We start from the raw sequence: 14,464 nt of genomic DNA, 5'->3' as shown, positions 1-14,464 counted from the left end.
ACCAATTTAATAATGAACTGTTAATCATTAGGTATCAATAATAAAAGAAAATAAAATTGAGTAATATTTATTCAATATTGTTTACATTAAAATGAGTTTTATTAATTGAATATATATAGACAAGATATACATTAATTACATTGTTTGGTAGATTGTATAAAAGTTCTGTGTTTATCAATGAGAATACTGACAATCGATTGTTCGATTTCTTCACCTTTATTTAATTGCTCGTTAGTAAGAGAAATAACATCATTATTCTCTTGACTGACAATCGTAACTTCTTGTTTTCGAGTATGCAACATGTTTCCTATAACTAACTAGAAAAAAAATTGCAATATGTGTAAAAAAATAAATTTATTCACTTTTTACTATACTACTTATTTCATTGTTATTACTCACGTTGTGTTTGTACTTATTTAGTGCATTTCTTGCTTTTGAAATTAGAAGACTTTCATCAGTTTCTAATTTAAAAGATATTACAAAAGCCTCTGGAACCCACAAACTTACGAGAGGAGCTAATATTTTTGGCACTAACTGTAGAGATATTGTTGGCGGTCCACTAGAAGAAATTTTGTGAAAAGACTGGAAATTTAAAAATCATTTATATACATGTGTATGCGTGCATGAATATAAAAAATTAATAGAAAATTTTAAACTTGTGTACCAATTCATTAGATGGGATATAGAAATCTGAAACTGCAGCTGCAAGATACAAAATTGCTTTATTTTTAAGACAAGCTAATGCTTGACAGGCAGATCGAAGAAGCCAAAGATATTCAGAAAGCGTAGTGAAAGTGAGTTGCAATAATTTATCTTGATTCAAAATTTCTTTATATTTGTGTAATACTTTTATCACGTTTTCTCTATATTGTGGTAAGACTGAAAACAACCATATTATGAGCATTTATATGCATTGTTATACAATTTTTTTTGACAATCTACAGGAAATATATATACCTGTGATCGTGCTTTCCCCACTTTGTTCATTGATCTCCAACATATCCAAAATTTTCTGACTCTTAAAATGTCTTGAAAAAGGTTCCAGAGAATTAACCCTGCAAATAGGTAAATTACATATAAATAAGTGATAAAGTATATAAGCATATAATATGTTTTTAAATATGTATTGGTATAAAATACCTATGCATAAAAATTACAGCATATCCATTTTCTAGGAAATATTCCGTAGATGCAGACCCTCTTGTCCCTGCGCTAAAATTGTCAACGAATCTTACCGTATTGTGTTCTAAAGGTATCGTTGTACCCCCGCTCTATAAAATTGATGCATACTAATTTCAAATAACAATATCTATACAATATATAATGGTGGAAAAGCAAATACTCACTGTTACTAACACGACTTTATTATTTCTCTTCAATTGTCGTTCTACAAATGCTTTCAATAATATTTCATTCTGATTAAAGTCTTGAGGTGGTGGGTGTTTAGCATAAAAATCCTCCCAAGTTGTATCCATATTTTTATGTATAAACTTTTTACACAACTGTTAAATATTTTCTATTATCTAAATCAAATGAATAAATTTCAAACTATATCTTTAAAAAATTTTAAAATTTACACACTGAATTGCATATATAAATCATAAAATAAATGATAAATATAGAATATGTTAATAAAAGAAATATTTATTATTATTGGAAACAATAATATTTTAATTAAGTATTATAGAATGCATTTATGAAACGTATTAAGCCTTACCTATATTAATTGGTACAAGCGTATCACGTTCTTCTTAGAACATAAGTAGTATTATGTGGAAACATTTTTTGCGCGCTCTTAAATAAGCATGTCATTATCACGTGAAACACATGTATTCACAAATACAAATTTATTTCAGATACGAGAAATTTGTTCCCCAAATTCGGAAACTTTGCAGCTTAAATAATACTTTATGTGTATATATATACATATACATATGTGTGTGTGTGTGTGTGTACATATATACATATATATGAATTCAAAGAATATAATTATTCAAGCGGTTCGACGAATTTAGTTATTATTATTAACGAAGAAAAGAATGATAGCTAGCTCGGTATGGACGTAGCGCTCTCTTGCGATACGTTCAGTAATTTAACACAAACATGTATATAATCGATAAAAATGTTCTGTTACATTATCACAAGATATTTCAAACATATCTGTCATGACTTTTCGCATGGCTGTACTATTCCTAACCTAATTGATTAAGTACCGTAACCTTATTCAGATTATTATTTGCATAATTTAATATATACTAAAAAATATTATACTTTATAGTTATTTAAAATATATATTTCTTAACAAATGCAATGATTATTAAGATTGTCATAGGAAATAATATATGTATATATAAATGTTTATTTCATATTTAAATATTATTTACCACTTAAATTTTATGTATACAATGTATTTATAATTTGACAGTGTTGTTAATTATCACTTACAGTATAATAATAATAACTATCATAATTGAGAATCATCTACATACATATGTATATTACAAGTTAATTCAATTTCATTTAACTTTCTCTAACTAGCACTAATTTAGCAAAGAACATGCTTTTTAGTACTCTGGAGGTGAAGCATAGTACTTAGACCTATCTTGAACCGATATGAACTGAAAATAAAAATGAAGAAATTTAGTAATTACGCAAATTTTGGATTGTAATTAATCGCTTAAAATAACTATCAGGCAATATTTTATATGGTTGACTTGACACAATGGGATTTAAATATCATCTATTTTATTAGTTACATATCATTTTTATTATTTTCATTATTATTGATATAACATACCTTATATTCTTTGTTTTTATATTCGTTCCATGGCTCAGGATTTTTTCTAGAATTCCAAGTAACATCGGGGCTCCGAAAAGCCAGACGTAATAAATAACCCGATGAGAACAATGCTCCGAATCCGATACAAAAGAACAGCGGAGCTAACTAAAGAGAAATAAATAATTATATTTCCTTGCCATATGATTCTTCGGCCATGATCTTTTACGTACCATCGAATTCTTTTTAAAGGTTTGCCATGAAAGACCTTGCATTTTAGCCATCTTGCTGTAGTACTAAAATAGAGGCCAGGCACCACGCTAAAATAAACCGTACATAAAAATCGAACTCTTAACTCTTACTCGTTAACATACTACGTACTTACTGCAGTATGATACAGATCAGTATAGAGAGTGCAATGTGCAGATTTCGAATTCTGAATGAAATTTTTATGAAAACGAACCTATAGCATTTTAAGCATCGATAATAAAGTCAATATAGATTAACGCTGCAATACTTTTTAATGCATTACATATTACAATTAATAATTTTCAAAGAATTGTCAAATTATTAATCACATTGTATACTATAGTAATACTATAGTTTATTTTGCATAGGATTTTAGATTTTTGTTGAATACACAAAAATTAAAATGAAATTCTCTTATGTTATTCGCGGAGTTCATAGTATACATGTGTATATATATGTGTAAAAAACATAAGCTATTGGTCGAAGCTTTAACGCATTCATGATATATTATACTACTGGTTCGTTTCATTTTCATCGAACTTGAATTGGTCGTCTATTTTATTTGTGGTTTCATGGCGGTATTTCAGAAATAAAAGTAAATTTTTGCAGTTTGAGGTCTGTGGACTGTATAAATATAAGTGTTGATCTCAGCCAACTGAGCCGCAGAGATATATGGAACTTTAATTAAATAATGTGCATATGAACTTTTGTTTGCGATGTGGTATTTCGATAAATGATTCATTCAAGTTTATTAGATTGTCTGGTACCATTAATGTCATTGCATTCGTCTAGCGTAAGAATGAATTTTTGTTCGTGACACGTCTAAAGAAGTCGGTAAGACGGCGATTTTTAGTTGTACACGATAAGCGGGATGGGTTTCTCTACGAGTTTACAAGGACAGTCATCACACGAGGCATTACTTGCCCGTCAAGATGCTGAAATTAAGCTTCTGGAAACGATGAGACGGTGTTTAACGATTAAAGTTAAATCAGACCGTGAATATGCTTCGACAATCTCCTCCCTGACTATGCAAGGGAAGAAGATTGAACGTAACGAGGATCTCGTTGGTAGTCTAATAGCGCAGGTACTCCCTCGAAATTCAAACTAAATTTACAGTTGAAGTCCATAATTTTTTTTTCAAGAATTTACAGTGGCTCCTTAGAAACATTTGCTTATTTGGTAATGTATTGTAGAGCTGGAGAGATATTATGGACTCTATTGATCAGACTGCAAAATTAATCAAGCAGCAGGCAGATTCGATCGAAGCTATAGTAGTTGAACACATTATGACATTATATTCTGAAAGAAGACGAGCTAGGAAAGTGTATCAGGAGGAGCAAACGTGGTTGAACAATCAATTTCAACAGGTAGAGAGCAAGCAACAAGAAAGTTCTATACTAAAAACAAATACCTATCGTTTTATTTATTGTATGTTTATTGCATAATCTAGTTGACTGAAGATGTCGCCAGGAAAAAGCTGGAATATCAGAAGAATTTAGAAATGTACAAATTGATGAGATCCCGTTTTGAAGAACATTATGTCAAGTGTAAGTATTTATACTGCTTATTAATCTAAATTTGTTTATTGTCGCTCATGATATCTGTTCAGCCGGTAGAGTTGGCAGAAAATTGGATGAAGTAAGAGAAAAATATCAGAAAGCCTGTAGGAAACTTCATCTTACCCACAATGAATACGTATTGCTTTTGGGTGCTGTAACAGAGTGTGAACATGACCTCAGAACTTGTTACTTACCCAGTTTGCTTCACCGACAACAAGCGATTCATCAAGAATTTATAACATCATGGTAAGAGCATCTTCTTGATTCTAGATTCTAAAAGAATTTATTATATATTTATGTTTTATTCTATAAATTGTTAACACATTTTATGTGAAATTTTTATGCAAGCATATGCTGATAGAAAAGGTAAAAATTAATAATGATTATTCCATCAACGACATACATTGTACCGCAAATATTAAAACCTTGTTTTTTGCATGATAGGAAAACCATACTTCAGGACATAGTGAAATATTCTGATTTTACGACAGATAAATTTCAAGAGATACATCGGCGAATGCAAAAAGCTGTTGATTCTGTAAAGCCTGTAGAAGAGTACAGGGATTTTATAGGGAAGCACAGGTATTCATTTCAGACTTATTTTTATCATTACAGTTTAATGTGAATAATATTAATAATTTGTTAATGTTCGATACAGAACGCGACCAGCGTCACCGATAAGATTTATTTTCGATGAGAACCTTGTAGATGATACATCAGGAAAATTGTTGCCAAATAAATTAACAGTAGATAATTTGACTATAGATTGGTTAAGAAATAGGCTAACAGAATTGGAAACTTCTTTGAAAGCAACTCAACAGAGTCGACAAAACCCACCATATCCATCAGAGAACAATAGCGATTCTAAGTAAGAATATATTGTCTTCATAAATAATGTCTAAATGTTATTATATTACTAGTATTAAAATGGATTTATTTTACTCTTTTTCTATTTTTTTGTTGCACGTTAGAATATCAATTTTGGATTACTCCCGTGAAAGAGAAGAATTGCGATTACGCTGTCAAGAAAAGAGACTTCAGCGGCAAGTGGATGTTATTAGAGCTGCCTTAAATGAATTAGGTTGCGAAGAATTACCACTTGGATATGATCTTTCAATGGAAAGCTCTTTCGCTGATTCGCCTTCTATTAGTAAGGTATTTATAAGAACAATATCAATCAAGTCAAGTAGTAGATATTTCTATAAATATTATGGGTATTTCTTCCAAGAATGTTGAAAACTGTTCTACTGCAAAATAGTTTTTCAATACAAAACTATTTGTTTCTGGAGGATTAATAGATTTAGCTAGAATCACTGCCCTTGCAGAAAAATACAGTTGCAGATATTGGTCTGTTTACATTACGAAGAAATCAACGGTTCATGACAATATTTAGATCTCCCTTCAAATCGTTACCGATAATAAACGACACAAAAGATGGAACAATTAGATCGAGTAGCGAAGGTCCTACCTCAAAAGCAGATAATACTCTACCAGTTGTATGTTTTTTTCATATGTTATCCATTTGTTGTACGAATATAAACGTATTTCATGCGTAATCGCTTTTTTTTTATCTTTACAATGTTATACATATGTTTATACAGGAATATACATGTGTTATAAAACGTTTATAATTAAATTAGTAATATTTTGTGTGTGACTTTTAATATTAAGCATGTTTATCTTATTATGCAAATAAATTGCATTCGATTGTGATCCTAAACTAACATTTGCGATGCGTTTTAATGATAATAATTAAAATAGACAAGAGGAAGGATGATATCTCATGTTCTAGATGTGTCCTGTTTTACTTTTTAGATGGAATATGTTATGTGTATGTTATAGACATTCCGTGGGATATCGCATTTAACAAGTCAAAAGGGAAATGGAAGTGGTGATCTTATGGAAGAAGAGTGGTTTCATGGTGTGTTACCAAGAGAAGAAGTTGTGAGATTACTCGTAACTGAAGGAGATTTCTTAGTACGCGAAACAACACGAAATGATGAATGCCAAATAGTTTTATCTGTTTGCTGGGATGGACATAAACATTTCATTGTACAAACTACTCCTGAAGTAAGCAATCTGTTGCGTTTTTAATTATGTAATATAATTCACTTCATATAATTCAAAGGGCACAGAAACAAATTGTATGTATATTTATTAATTTTAGGGGCATTACAGATTCGAAGGTCCTACATTTCCATCGATTCAAGAATTAATCAGGCACCAATGGTTATCCGGATTGCCAGTGACTAGTCGATCTGGAGCTATTCTCAAAACACCAATTTTACGTGAACGTTGGGAACTCAATAACGACGATGTAATTCTCCTAGAAAAGATAGGACGGGTATATGATTGAAATTTAAAGAAAAAAGAAGTTACTTTAGTTTTTTAAACGACTCGAAATCTAATAAGTAATTGATAGCTAACTTTAAGTTGAATTAGTATGAATTTCGCCTAATTTAGAAAACTTGTCATTTCAAAAAGTTTATATACATAGAATAAAAATAGATGTTCAATTGTAAAAGATTGTATATTTTTAGGGTAACTTTGGAGATGTATATAAAGCGCAGTTGAAAACTTGTAAGACTGAAGTGGCTGTAAAAACTTGCAAAGTAACGTTACCGGATGAACAAAAACGTAAATTCTTACAAGAAGGACGAATATTGAAGCAATACGATCATCCCAATATAGTAAAGCTTATAGGAATTTGTGTCCAAAAACAACCTATTATGATTGTTATGGAATTAGTACCTGGTATATTCAATAAATTAATCTGTTTTGGAATTAAATATTTAGAGTTAAATATTTTTCAAATTGTGGAGTACAATTGTTTGTTGATATCAAATTAATATGTATGATAGGTGGTTCCCTGTTAACTTATTTAAGAAAAAATGCTAATACTATTACGCAACAAGAACAACTTCGAATGTGTAAAGATGCAGCTGCAGGTATGCGCTATTTGGAATCTAAATATTGTATTCATAGGGACTTGGCTGCTCGAAACTGTCTCGTAGGTAAATGTGTGTGTATGTGAACATATTTTTAGTTATTATAAAAATTATTTACGCAAGACATATGAATTGTAAAAATACCAAGTATAATATATTTTATCTTTAGGATATGAATCTATAGTAAAAATATCAGATTTCGGAATGTCACGAGAAGAAGAAGAGTATATAGTATCAGATGGTATGAAACAAATTCCAATTAAATGGACTGCGCCAGAGGCATTAAATTTTGGTAGTTGAAAAGATATTGTGTGTTAGATGTATATTTAGGATTCTAATACTATTTTTCACTGTAATATTTTCTATAGGTAAATATACGTCGCTTTGTGATGTGTGGAGTTATGGAATCTTAATGTGGGAGATATTTTCTAAAGGTGGAAATCCTTATAGTGGAATGTCTAATTCTCAAGCTCGCGAAAAGATAGATGCAGGTAATATTTGCGTCATAGTCCTTATTACACTTTCATTATTATGATTATTACTATTGAGTATTAACTATACTCATAAACATATACATAAAGTATTTTACATGTAGAACTTAAATAAAATTTTCTCTTTCCGTTCTTAGGTTATCGAATGCCAGCACCAGAAAATACACCCGATGAAATATATCGTTTAATGTTACGATGTTGGGAATATGAACCGGAGAAGCGTCCTCATTTCGATCAAATATATACTGTTGTTGAGACGCTTTCTCAAGCGTATTTATAAATAATTTTATGTCGGTGCTAAGCTGTGTTATGAATAATATTTTTCTCATATTGTTTATTGTAGCTCTAGATTTTCTTATACAAGTCTTATAATATCTCCGATTATGAGCTTTAAAAAATGATGCTCATTAAGACGTATACATATGATGTATCTTTGATTTGCTATGGAAATCTCAAGCAACGCAATGATTTATGTTTTCAGAAAATTTAAAAGAAAAGGCCTTGAACTCAATTGAATGACAATAAATTTTACAGGTAATAATATTCTCCTTATTATAAATACCTATAAAATGCTGAATATCTAAATTCCACTAAGAAAAAAGGAACTGTATTTTAGTAATTACCAATTTGCTTTATTATGATATTCGTTTGTAAATATCACTATTTCTCATTATTTGTCTTAAAGTACATCATTCTTTCCATGCACTAGCATTCCAGAATAAATTGATTGTATTAGGATTTAAAATGTATAACGTTTCACCGAAATTCAATCGAACATTGAATCAAACGACATTTGACATTTTCATAGTGAACCATTGATATTTTCACTTTTGCATTGTATTTATATATATTGTGAATAGGAAGTGTGAATATGTATCGTACTCTGATATAATAGTATATAAAATTGTATTGGGTATTTCTGTCAAAATGGAAGATTCAAAAACTCCGAGTATTTTCAGGATGACCCAATACCGATACATTTTCTATTGTTCATGTTCTTGATTTTTATATTAACAGTTCTGCCATAAAATTCCTTATATTATTTATCCGTCCAAATAATAATTCAATTTTAATAATCAGTATTGATCGGTGAAATAAAGAATGTTAGGTCTCAAATTCATTCAGAACAGATTTTCGCAATAAGCATACTAAACATATTTCATTAATTCGAAACTATAAATATAAAAGTTTTGTAACATTATTTATACATGTAACGAAGTTCCAAATTTTTAAAAAATTTGATTTTTATAATACATAACTTATTAATATATAAGGAACTTACAATTTTTTTTATTTTTATCAAAAGTCACAGAATTTATTAGTTATTGCTGTTCAATACACGGTGTACGCTTAACTATTGAGATGTGTTAGATAATATCATGTTTAATATTAAAATTGTGCCTATAGATATCTTATACATGTATGTATTGTGCGAAATGCGTAAGTTATCCTCTGTAAAGTCATAACTAGTGGAGAATTTATAAATGTTCAAAACAGTTAAACTCTGTTGTATTATATCATTGTTTATATGCTTTATTATATGTTATTCCGAGTTGCAATTTGAAAAGGAAAACGAATGTGTTGTTATTCTACAATACTCAATATTATTTTAAAAATTAATAAAACTTGTATGGAAGCCTTTTATAAAGTTTGAATTTTTATTGTTAAGGTGTTTAAATACTTGTTATTGTTACCATTTAACTATTTTTATTTCTATCTATATTCTTATTAAAATCATCTGTACGAAATTACAATTTTTTACAAGTATAATTTAATAAGTTCATCACTTACAGCTGAAGGTGTTAATATACCTAAATCAGTAAATAAGAGGCTGATATAATGTGGAGGTGTATAATCAACTAATGGATGTTCTTTCCGTAAGTCCTTTTTTAACGTGCTTGCTGTATACTGTACAGAAAAAGACAATAAAAAACAAATCCTTAAATATGTACTATATCTTAATTAGAAACAACTGGGAAAATTTTAGCACACTACCTTAAATTCATTTGGAAGATCGACTTGATTTAATGGATATATTCTTGAAAATTTGAAACTCTCTGTTAATACATAAAATGGTTTTTTTACTTCTTTAGCACACATTGCCATTGTATATGTGCCAACCTACAAATGCAAAGTATTACATGAAAATGAGAATTCACAATGTTAATAATCAATTAAGGAAACTCTAATACACCTTATTAATGACACCTCCACTTTCTGCGACCCCTTCTGCTCCTACCATAACCATATCAACTTGTTCCATAACATATCCCATTGCAGAATCTAATATTAATGTGCAAGATACACCTAAATCTGTCAAATTTTGACACATTTCCTGCCTGCCCATTGGTAAACATGAAAAGAAAACAAACATATTATACATAAACAAGCATTTTAAGTTATTATAAGAATACATACCCACTATTATCTGGAGAAGAACATGTTACATATACTTCAAATATTTTATTACTTTCAACAGCTCCCTTCATTGCTTGCAATACAACTCTAGACTTTGAATGAGTAAGTATTTTCTAAAACAAAATGTAATATTATAATTGGGAATCAAGAGGGATCTTAAAAAAAAGAAATTATAAAACAAATAAAATTACAGAACCATCCTTAATAAAGTGTGCTGCAACTTTTGCTACTTTTCCTCTGGCAGCTACTAATTTCTCATAAAACATCTTCCCTCTATGAAGCATGATACCCTTGCATTCTGCAAATGACTAATATCAAATAATATAGAACAACGATCAATGTGACTGCAGATTTTAAATGTACTTGTAAAATAAGATAACAAGAAACAAAGGGAAAAGGACTGACATGAAACAAGGAATCCTAACAAATTGTACAATAATATCCTTACAGGAGTATCTAATGTAGCCAAAGTTATAAAACGAAGGAATAATTCACTGCCAGATGCAATAGCAGTTACAGGATTTTCAGTGGATCTCATCGCATCTATTGCATTTTGTAGACAATACCTGAGTTCTTGAACTGTTTCAGCTGTAAAAAAAGATAAATGTATAATACAGATATGTTTTCTTTAAAAGTATATTAATATATTCTTACATTTTGAATACTGCAAAACTTTTAGTAATGTGCGTATAGCAGCCATCCCAGCAGAAACATCTTTTTCATTTTTGATGATGCCATTGAAGTATTGACAGATTTCTAAGAAAAGAAATCGTACGTATAATTATTTTGTTAATTTATTATATTGAAATAAGTTACCTTCCTTTTCCATAATGTTTGCTCAAATATTACAGATACTTTTTATTTCCGATCAAAATAACATATCACTTGCTAGGTTTAGGTTAATGTTAATGTTCATATACTTAAATATATAATTAATAATGCGTTACATATTCACACCACAAATTTTTTACATTAAATGAATTGTAATATTATTAAAATTGTAAAGGTAAGAAAAAACAAATAAAACTCCAGATAAGTGCGAACAAGAAAATCCTATAAGAATCTGGTGTACATGTATGTATATGTATTTGGTTCATTGAACTATGTCACACTTATATAAATTTGATAATTGAGTATATTTTTTTTCATATACAACGATATTATTAAATAACGAATATTTAAGTTTTTCATTGGGTTACAAATATAAAACAAACAGATGCCAAATATTAAATGAATGTATATATATCAAAGTGACTGAAAGTGCATGTATATATACATAATTTAATATGTAGTACTTGGTAATAAATATAGTAGTCGTACTTTGAATTGGAAAAATTTGTAAATAACACTGACAAAACGTGTCTGAACGAGGTTAGAAGAATTTACACTTTCTACTGTAGAGTTTAATTTTAAAAACATATTTTTACATTTAAAAGTAGTATGTATTTGACTTCGTTGAGAACGCACGCTTACTTATTATATTTGTAAATATTATTAGGTATAAAGATAAAATGAGTTTAAACATGTTATAGATATTACAATTTAAAAGTTACAATCTAAAGTTTATTTTAAAGCATTAGATTTTATGAATGGAAATGTTAGAACAAAAGTTAAAGAATGCTAAAAATGATAAATTATGCTTGTATATGTGTATACAATATAGTATATATGTATACAATACTGAAAATCAGTATACTGTACCGCTTTATTTGTTACAGCTGATCTATAAGAAAGGGATGTTTATAGAATAACTGGAGAAACGATATATTAAGATGAGTTTTTAATTTAATACGATAAATTCCGTTTGATTTAGCTATTATTTATATTTATGAGAGCATTTTTACAATGTTTCCAATTATAAATAGGTTTGCAAATAATCCCAGGCCAGCATAGAGCTTTATATACGAAGCTTGCCATCAACTCTTAAACATGGTGTTAAATAAATCTAAAATTTTTATGATAGTAATGATGGAGAGAGAGGGAAAAAGAGAGATTATATTATCCTGAGATTTGAAGTTTTATATGTAATTTCACCAGTACATTTTCCATAGGCGAATGACACAAAAGATTTGAAATATGCTTTTATAATTATAATTATTTGATATAAGGTGTTGCACTCCCGTAATAGAAAGGTTGACAATAAAATGATCGTACAAGATGTCGGCGTTCGCGTAAATACTTCTTATGAAGAGCACAATTCAATTGATTTAACCAAAAATAGAATTTAATGTTTTCCATAGAATCCTCCATCAAAACTGTTTTATTCTTTCGACCGTTACTTGCTGCGCTATTCAATTTTGATCCCCTGAAAAGTACAAAAATCATTTCTTCCTCATCTTCCCCTTATCTCCCATTTTTGTAATGGTGTAGATATTATATCTAAAAGATTTTACTGCATAATATTCGATACGATTCTTTTTTCTTTATCCAATTTTATTTCTTTTTGATTTTTCGGCGTATACAAAACACATTCGTTGATAATTTGTGCTTCATGGATGCTATCACAATTAGATTTTACTATCGCACCTGTTCGTTTAGTAGTTTCAAAGTGTTTTCTACGAAATAATTTCTGCTTTTGACGATATTTATCTTCCTGCTTTTTGCGTATTTGTGCCTAAGTAAAAAACAAAAAATAAATAAATAAAATTGTTTAATAATATTACGGGGAACTTGACAAAAAAATTATAGAATGAATTATAATCTACACCTGCCGTATTACTTTCTTCCATTTCATATTTGCCAAATTTTCAAGTAACTTCCGCTGCCGTTCAGTTTCTATTTTTCTAAGTATCTGCTGATATATAACGGTTTTTTTATCTTTCCAGTCTTCGAAGGATAACTTTCTCCTACTTTGTTGTTGCTTGACTAATCTGTATTTTATTTTTTAAGCAAATATATATATATATAATTAAAATTCTCTAAAAATATATAAATATATTTGAAGAAATTTTATTCAGTGAAATAATAACCCGTGGATACGATCAGGTTTGCAGGCTTTCGCGAGAACATTGTTTGTCGCAATTTGCAATTCATCCGTCGCTCGTTTTGTCGAATTCTTCCAAAGTTCGACAATTTTAGTATCACCGAAATTAATGTCATTTAGTTCACTGAAATTGTCGCTTTTGTTAGTAGTAGATTGTTTCTTGACGATTGAAACTGAGTTGTGTGCTTGCATCGTTAACGATTGCCCCATCAAGTTTCTTTCACTCTTAGGTATTTTACAAAAGATCATTAAGGAGGATCGCTTATGTTTGTGACGGCGTGATCTACGATGCGCGACCGTTGCCGATATGTTCTAAAATTTGAAAACTCAAAATTTGTCCACAAATATTGTAAAACTTTTACTCATTACTCGTTGATACCTGTTTATCTGATTCTAACGATTTATTTTCATTTCGCATCCATTCGGTATTCTCTAACTCGGATAATTTCTTGATATTCCATTTCTCATAGATCATTCGATGGAACTGTGTCATTTGCTCTATAATAGATTTAAACGTTGTTAAAAGACACTGTTAGCTACTACACTGAGCTACTAACCATTATTTTCTAATGCTTCATCAATCATTTGTTCGACGAAATTTCCAAAATTTTGAACCGAAGTACTTTTACTTTTCATTCCGAAATGTTGAAGTATTTCATATTACTATGGTCGTCGTTTTGTCGAACATCAAAATGAAAGATTGAATGGAAAATCGAGTCGAAAATATTTCTTCCATGTAATGCATGTACATATACATACATGTAGTTTAAAAACATGACCGATTACAATATGCTATAGTAACGAAAGGCGACTTACAGATGTAGAAAATTTTCCAAGATCGAAAGAAATTAAGGATACATTGTAAAAACGAATCGTGTAATTCTAGATAAATAAACGAGCGATTGGCGGTTAGATAGATAATTGGTATAAATTGGTATAAATGAATGATTCACCCAAGCTGAAACAATCGAAAAACTGACAGTTAAGAGATCGCAGCTAAGTTCATGCAGTGCTCATCATATTATAATAGTAAGTAGGTA

At 29.4% G+C, this 14,464-nt stretch overlaps 5 protein-coding genes and 1 long non-coding RNA gene across 16 annotated transcripts; 2 read left to right on the top strand and 4 right to left on the bottom strand.

Moving 5' to 3' along the window:
* Window positions 1-51: 51 nt before the first annotated feature.
* LOC126867813 (uncharacterized) lies at window positions 52-2,187 on the bottom strand. 2 transcript variants are annotated; one of them, XM_050622779.1, is made up of 7 exons: window positions 1,718-2,187; window positions 1,347-1,523; window positions 1,141-1,271; window positions 958-1,055; window positions 665-879; window positions 400-582; window positions 52-317 (listed from the first exon to the last, which is right to left on the bottom strand). In XM_050622779.1, the coding sequence occupies exons 2-7, from the start codon at window positions 1,473-1,475 to the stop codon at window positions 132-134; spliced, it is 942 nt and encodes a 313-aa protein (XP_050478736.1). In that variant the 5' UTR covers window positions 1,476-1,523; window positions 1,718-2,187; the 3' UTR covers window positions 52-131. The 2 variants fall into 2 exon arrangements, with proteins under 2 accessions (XP_050478736.1, XP_050478737.1); XM_050622780.1 differs by having other exon boundaries at window positions 196-313.
* A 154-nt stretch (window positions 2,188-2,341) lies between these two features.
* On the bottom strand, window positions 2,342-3,306 carry LOC126867828 (cytochrome c oxidase subunit NDUFA4). 3 transcript variants are annotated; one of them, XM_050622803.1, is made up of 4 exons: window positions 3,162-3,306; window positions 3,010-3,096; window positions 2,798-2,944; window positions 2,342-2,618 (listed from the first exon to the last, which is right to left on the bottom strand). In XM_050622803.1, exons 2-4 carry the CDS (start codon window positions 3,058-3,060, stop codon window positions 2,565-2,567), a joined length of 252 nt encoding a protein of 83 aa, XP_050478760.1. In that variant the 5' UTR covers window positions 3,061-3,096; window positions 3,162-3,306; the 3' UTR covers window positions 2,342-2,564. The 3 variants fall into 3 exon arrangements, with proteins under 3 accessions (XP_050478760.1, XP_050478763.1, XP_050478762.1); XM_050622806.1 differs by having other exon boundaries at window positions 3,158-3,232; XM_050622805.1 differs by lacking the exon at window positions 3,162-3,306 and having other exon boundaries at window positions 3,010-3,158.
* A 244-nt stretch (window positions 3,307-3,550) lies between these two features.
* On the top strand, window positions 3,551-9,671 carry LOC126867784 (tyrosine-protein kinase Fer). 7 transcript variants are annotated; one of them, XM_050622695.1, is made up of 15 exons: window positions 3,551-4,109; window positions 4,219-4,392; window positions 4,476-4,572; window positions 4,635-4,830; window positions 5,029-5,166; window positions 5,243-5,452; window positions 5,556-5,739; window positions 5,910-6,080; window positions 6,427-6,654; window positions 6,752-6,901; window positions 7,125-7,338; window positions 7,446-7,598; window positions 7,702-7,824; window positions 7,901-8,023; window positions 8,161-9,671. In XM_050622695.1, the coding sequence occupies exons 1-15, from the start codon at window positions 3,897-3,899 to the stop codon at window positions 8,301-8,303; spliced, it is 2,517 nt and encodes an 838-aa protein (XP_050478652.1). In that variant the 5' UTR covers window positions 3,551-3,896; the 3' UTR covers window positions 8,304-9,671. The 7 variants fall into 7 exon arrangements, 6 of the variants coding, with proteins under 6 accessions (XP_050478652.1, XP_050478653.1, XP_050478651.1 ...); XM_050622696.1 differs by having other exon boundaries at window positions 3,552-4,109; window positions 6,752-6,928; window positions 7,446-7,532; XM_050622694.1 differs by having other exon boundaries at window positions 3,553-4,109; window positions 6,752-6,928.
* Window positions 9,672-9,704: 33 nt separating this feature from the next.
* LOC126867814 (translation initiation factor eIF-2B subunit alpha) lies at window positions 9,705-11,546 on the bottom strand. The gene is made up of 8 exons (XM_050622781.1): window positions 11,258-11,546; window positions 11,096-11,197; window positions 10,890-11,029; window positions 10,633-10,749; window positions 10,442-10,554; window positions 10,218-10,362; window positions 10,019-10,144; window positions 9,705-9,931 (listed from the first exon to the last, which is right to left on the bottom strand). The coding sequence occupies exons 1-8, from the start codon at window positions 11,268-11,270 to the stop codon at window positions 9,782-9,784; spliced, it is 906 nt and encodes a 301-aa protein (XP_050478738.1). The 5' UTR covers window positions 11,271-11,546; the 3' UTR covers window positions 9,705-9,781.
* Window positions 11,547-11,693: 147 nt separating this feature from the next.
* Window positions 11,694-13,285, top strand: LOC126867833 (uncharacterized). Its single transcript, XR_007690425.1, has 2 exons — window positions 11,694-11,812; window positions 12,160-13,285. It is a non-coding gene; the product is annotated as an uncharacterized LOC126867833 (long non-coding RNA).
* On the bottom strand, window positions 12,536-14,334 carry LOC126867809 (uncharacterized). 2 transcript variants are annotated; one of them, XM_050622773.1, is made up of 6 exons: window positions 13,982-14,334; window positions 13,804-13,922; window positions 13,411-13,736; window positions 13,149-13,311; window positions 12,835-13,055; window positions 12,536-12,746 (listed from the first exon to the last, which is right to left on the bottom strand). In XM_050622773.1, exons 1-6 carry the CDS (start codon window positions 14,058-14,060, stop codon window positions 12,536-12,538), a joined length of 1,119 nt encoding a protein of 372 aa, XP_050478730.1. In that variant the 5' UTR covers window positions 14,061-14,334. The 2 variants fall into 2 exon arrangements, with proteins under 2 accessions (XP_050478730.1, XP_050478732.1); XM_050622775.1 differs by having other exon boundaries at window positions 12,610-12,746; window positions 12,968-13,055.
* Between the last annotated feature and the right edge of the window lie 130 nt (window positions 14,335-14,464).

This window comes from Bombus huntii, chromosome 7 (assembly GCF_024542735.1).
Source record: "Bombus huntii isolate Logan2020A chromosome 7, iyBomHunt1.1, whole genome shotgun sequence".
Classification (NCBI taxonomy): domain Eukaryota; kingdom Metazoa; phylum Arthropoda; class Insecta; order Hymenoptera; family Apidae; genus Bombus; species Bombus huntii.
This window is presented reverse-complemented; position numbering and strand designations above follow the sequence as displayed.

Coding starts and splice junctions, on each gene's coding strand:
- LOC126867813 (XM_050622779.1), bottom strand. CDS start 1,475: ATGGATACAACTTGGGAGGATTTTTATGCTAAACACCCACCACCTCAA. Junction 880..957: donor TGGGGAAAGCACGATCACAG/GTATATATATTT, acceptor GGTTGTTTTCAG/TCTTACCACAATATAGAGAA. Junction 583..664: donor ATATCCCATCTAATGAATTG/GTACACAAGTTT, acceptor TTAAATTTCCAG/TCTTTTCACAAAATTTCTTC.
- LOC126867828 (XM_050622803.1), bottom strand. CDS start 3,060: ATGGCTAAAATGCAAGGTCTTTCATGGCAAACCTTTAAAAAGAATTCG. Junction 2,945..3,009: donor CCTTTAAAAAGAATTCGATG/GTACGTAAAAGA, acceptor ATTTCTCTTTAG/TTAGCTCCGCTGTTCTTTTG. Junction 2,619..2,797: donor ATAAAAACAAAGAATATAAG/GTATGTTATATC, acceptor TTTTATTTTCAG/TTCATATCGGTTCAAGATAG.
- LOC126867784 (XM_050622694.1), top strand. CDS start 3,897: ATGGGTTTCTCTACGAGTTTACAAGGACAGTCATCACACGAGGCATTA. Junction 4,831..5,028: donor CAAGAATTTATAACATCATG/GTAAGAGCATCT, acceptor TTTGCATGATAG/GAAAACCATACTTCAGGACA. Junction 6,929..7,124: donor TCCTAGAAAAGATAGGACGG/GTATATGATTGA, acceptor GTATATTTTTAG/GGTAACTTTGGAGATGTATA.
- LOC126867814 (XM_050622781.1), bottom strand. Junction 10,145..10,217: donor GTGGAGGTGTCATTAATAAG/GTGTATTAGAGT, acceptor TTGCATTTGTAG/GTTGGCACATATACAATGGC. Junction 9,932..10,018: donor ATCTTCCAAATGAATTTAAG/GTAGTGTGCTAA, acceptor TTTTCTGTACAG/TATACAGCAAGCACGTTAAA.
- LOC126867809 (XM_050622773.1), bottom strand. CDS start 14,060: ATGAAAAGTAAAAGTACTTCGGTTCAAAATTTTGGAAATTTCGTCGAA. Junction 13,737..13,803: donor CGTTAGAATCAGATAAACAG/GTATCAACGAGT, acceptor TTCAAATTTTAG/AACATATCGGCAACGGTCGC. Junction 12,747..12,834: donor ATCGTATCGAATATTATGCA/GTAAAATCTTTT, acceptor TGTACTTTTCAG/GGGATCAAAATTGAATAGCG.